Source organism: Mus pahari, chromosome 3 (assembly GCF_900095145.1).
Source record: "Mus pahari chromosome 3, PAHARI_EIJ_v1.1, whole genome shotgun sequence".
Taxonomy (NCBI): Eukaryota; Metazoa; Chordata; class Mammalia; order Rodentia; family Muridae; genus Mus; species Mus pahari.
The window spans coordinates 72,588,482-72,593,445 of NC_034592.1; the positions used below are offsets into that span (position 1 = coordinate 72,588,482).

The window sequence follows — 4,964 nt, forward strand, 5'->3', positions numbered from 1 at the left end:
ATTTCATTGGTTATAGTCTATATACTACATAATTGACACTTGGCAGTAAGCCATTTGCTTGATTTTTAGTATATCCACACACTGTATACAGTTTACATTATCTATTTCTAGAATAATACTTGGAACATGTCCAATTGTGTTCCCTCCAACAAATATTCTACTTCCAGTCCCTGGAAAACTTCAAAAACAAACTTTTTACTACTATAAATGGTGAAGAGTCTTAAGCACTAAGAAGTCTAACAAACACAGAAAGTCTTATCAAGTATATTTTATGTTAAGTAATGTAATTTGGGGATATAAATACATGTTTCAGTGATTAAGAACATTTTTAACTATTGTGGAGAATGAATTAGGTTTTTAGCAAAAACATAACAGCTCACAACAATCTATAAGTATAATTTCTGTCTGTCAGGTACCCTCTTCTGTTCTCCATGTGCATCTGGCACACATGCTCCACATATATAAGACAAGCAATGCACTCTTACATATTAACTAAATATAAGGCTTTAAAATTATTTCATGAAAAATAATGTAAATGTAAATGCTTTATTTAGGGGAAAACATTTAATTACATCTATTATTATAGGGAATATAGAGGAATGTGAATTAAAATTGAAGTGACAATTTCTCCTGCCCATTATGGGTATATCAGTATTAATTTGTTGAAAGGCATCTTAAATAGTTGTATTATAGTAAAATGATATTTTTTGGTTTATTTGATTTTAACAAAAAATAGTATGTCTTTGTCTCCCCCTTCTCTCTCTCTCCATCTCTCTGTCCCTTCTTTAAAACTTTCATCTCTGACTTTCCCTTCCACTACCCAATCACAGGATCTAGACTTATCTGATCAATTGAGATTTCATCTGACCTCACCCGAGTATGGGCACGCTCTTTAGGGAACAGAAAAAAAAATCAAACAACAATCCACAATAGCTTATCATGGGAAATTTACTGATGTAAGTAAGACAACTGAATAGAAACTGATACCAAGTTACCCTTTGCCCAGGACATTTCTGGGCCAAACACAAAAGAAACATTTAATTCAAGATAAAATATACAACAATGAAATAAAAAGAAAGATTTATTAACATTTATAATTAACCAAGATATATTACTTTTAAAAGTATATACCCTTATTTATTCAGGAGCTGGCTCTAAATGAGAACCCTTTATCCAAAGATGAAAATCCTAATAACAATAACATAAACTAAATGACATAATAATACTAGCAACACAGGGTGAGAGTCTAAAGCAGGTATCTGTTGTTTGCTTGTGTTTGTACATTTAGAAACTAATTATTGACTGGAATGTTATGGACACAAATTGAATGACTATAATATACCTGATACCAAATATCAGCAACAGAAGTTATTTTCACTTTGTAACATTCACGTTGAATATATCGACTTTATTTATGGACGCCTTTTTTTAAAACTAGATGCAAAGTTGAGGGATTTTAGATGTGAAGAGTTTACTGAGCCCTGTTGTGTCTTCTCTATTCAAGAAATAAAAGGTGTTAAGGAGCTCTCTACAAATTCAAATGCTGGCTTCTTTATTCTTTATTAGACTGAAGACCAAGGGGATTGTTTTTATTATTTCTAATTATCAGTAGGAAATATTTCAAAAGTTGTATACAAGAGAATCTATATTAATAAACTGAAACACAGTCTCAGAATATTCTATTTGTCTTGTCATGTGACATAGATTTCACCCAGGCCACCAGTTAATATTGATTACCTTCTTCAGAGCCCCCTTTACATCATTATTTCTCAAACAGTAGATGAGTGGGTTTAACATAGGAATCACAACTGTGTAGAAAACAGAGGCCATTTTGTCTGTGTCCATGGAGTAACTTGAGCTGGGTCGGAAATACATGAAAAGCAGAGTTCCATGGAAAATTGCCACAGCCATGAGATGGGAGGCACATGTGGAAAATGCTTTGCGCCTGCCCTCAGCAGAGTTCATCCTGCAGATGGTAGCAATGATGTAGCAGTAGGAGAGAAGGACTGTAACAATGCTGTACCCTATCACGAAGGTACTAAACGTGAAAAGCAGTATTTCATTGATGGATGTATCTGAGCAGGAGAGAGCCAGCAAGGGTGGAATGTCACAGAAAAAGTGGTTGATGACATTTGAATTGCAGAAGGACAGTTGGAATATACAGGATGTGTGGATTGCTGAATCCACCAAGCCTACTGCATAGGCAACAGCCACAAGCTGGATGCAGACCTTCTTGGACATTGCAGTTATATAGAGCAGGGGATTGCAGATGGCAACATAACGATCATAGGCCATGACAGCTAGGATGACACATTCTGTATCTCCAAAGGCCGCAAAAAAATACATCTGAACAGCACATAAATTATAAGGAATCCTCTTTTCTTTACACAAGAAATCAGCCAGCATCTTTGGAGAGATTGTGGTGGAATAGCAGACGTCACAGAAAGACAGGTTGCTCAGGAAGTAGTACATAGGTGTGTGAAGTCTGCTGTCCAACTTGATCAGCAGGATCATCCCTAGATTAGCAATTACAGTTATGCCATAAACAAGGAAGAACAATGCAAAGAGGCCCTGTTGCACATCCTGCCTGCCAGAAAGTCCTAACAAGACAAAATCAGTAAAAACTGTGATGTTCTCAAATGCCATTTTTAGATCTGGATAAACCCTAGATGTCAATAAAGAAAGAAAAGTTGACAGTTGTAATTTTTCTGTATTCATAATCGGACTCTTGGTCTTTGCTGTTAACAGGAGGAAAAATTGATAAAAATCACCAGTGTATGAATTAGACTCTTGGCACTGTATTTGACTCAATATCCATTAGTGAGAAAATTACAGTATTTCTTGTATCTACATATCTCCCTTTAGAGTACATGGCACATATTCATCCAAATTTATCCATATGATGTCTAAACAAATATAATGACACTAAAAGAATCTTGCCCCCTCTTTATATAGGCTAGGAAATAGATATTTTCAGATACCCACGGAATGTTTCTTCTATCAGCTTATGAAGAAAACTGGCATCTTCAGGTAAAAATTGTTATATTTCATTTATAAAAACTATCACTATGTCCTCTAAAATAACCACCCCTATCTCTTCATTCTCTAAAATAGAGAGCATTCCTCAGTGTTACACAGGTATTTGCAGGAAAATTCACATACTTTACTGAGAAAAACTCAAGTTGATCTCTGGTTTCAAAAATAGAGCTATATTTACTATGGATCTAAGAATTGAGGTCCATTGAATTAAAGAGAGAGATTGTGGGAAAGTAGAAAAAAGACTTGTAGGTACAGAAACCCTGAGCACAAAGACAAGACTCTGTCAGAAACAGCACTCTACCCGAGTCATGCTGCTAGCAGAGGTGGTCAGAGGACCAATAAAACAGATGACCTGATAGCTGAGTTGTAATAAAGCAGAATCTTCATATCCTGCACACCTATATATCATGTGTAAACAAATGATGAGAAAACTAGCTGCTGTTCATTGTCTCAGAATCCAGATTTGTTTTTGAGCATTGTGCCTTCCAAAGTCCCCAGACTTTGTTATCCTTTGTTTACTTTGTCCTTATTTCCTTTTACCTTTCATAAAGACTTATTTTCCTTTTTTTCTTTTTCTTTTCCTTTTTCCCTTTGTTTTTGTCAAGAAAGTGTTTCTTTGTATAATCCTGTCTATCCTGGCACTCACTCTGTAGACAAGGATGACCTCAAACTCAGAAATCTGCCTGCCTCTACCTCCCAAGTGCTGGGATGAAAGACATGAGCCACCACTGCCCAGCTTTCATGAAGACTTTAAATCAACTGATCTGTGTTTTTAAAAGTTAATAGTTCCTAGGAAATTCTTCCAATTAGTGACTATGTCTCATTTTTTCATTGTTGCACTCTAGCAAACAAAAACCTTACATATATAAATGAAACGAGATAATATTTGGTATGTTCCTAATTACATAACACAGAAAGTTCATATATATATATATATATATATATATATATATATATATATATATATATATATATATATATATATATATATATATATATATATATATATATATATATTTCATATAATTCATTTATAGCATTTAATATACATTAAAATCACATGTCTATTATTAAAGTACTAAATGGAATTTGCCAAATTCCCTTTTTATCTTAATACATTTGTCCCTCCCCCATTATTTTCTTAAACATTAATATGCTTAGTATATAAAGCAGACATCTGTCTTGTTTCATACCTGCCTTCATATGTATATTTGTTGCAAGTGAACAAAAAACAAGAGAAAAAAAAAACCTATAATGTACAAAACCCAGCAAAGATGTCTGTACCTGATCTAAGACTGGAGATGTTAGTGGATATAGTTCTGTCCACCCACAGATTCAACACTCTCTGGGATCACCTGAGTTATGAGCCTGTCTGCCTGTCCCTGTGTGCTCTACACTTTGTCTCTAAGGAATAAGAGGAAGTTACAATAACAGGATTAAGCTTGTGATTTCAAACAATCAGGATGATTGAAGAGCATTCCTATTATCATTTTAAAACATTTCTATGTAGTTTATTCCCCAAATTAGCATTAGCAATTTGACTTCAATTAATTTGCTATTCGTCACTTGTTGACCATTACTCATAATATATATTTTAATGTTATAAAGTAGGGAACTATTATATATCCATACACCTGTCCATATTTATGCTAACCCCCAAAATACAACAAATCATGCATTCACATTCACTTAGTGAAAACAGGAAACTTCATTAGCTCATTGCCTAAGTATTAGTATACACACACACACACACACACACACACACACACACACACACACACGAGTTAATGGCTATTTCTTGCTCTGAAAATATATTTTCTCACATGATATACCATATTATCATTTCTACTCCCTTTTCTCTCAGTCTCTCTTCACATAGCACGCCATATGAATTCAACTGATTTCTGTCATTAGAAATCAAACAA

The 4,964-nt window shown here is 34.1% G+C and overlaps 1 protein-coding gene across 1 annotated transcript; it reads right to left on the reverse strand.

Moving 5' to 3' along the window:
* Positions 1 to 1,707: 1,707 nt before the first annotated feature.
* LOC110318931 (olfactory receptor 5W2-like) lies at positions 1,708 to 2,646 on the reverse strand. The gene has a single exon (XM_021194278.1). The coding sequence runs from the start codon at positions 2,644 to 2,646 to the stop codon at positions 1,708 to 1,710; it is 939 nt and encodes a 312-aa protein (XP_021049937.1).
* Positions 2,647 to 4,964: the final 2,318 nt, after the last annotated feature.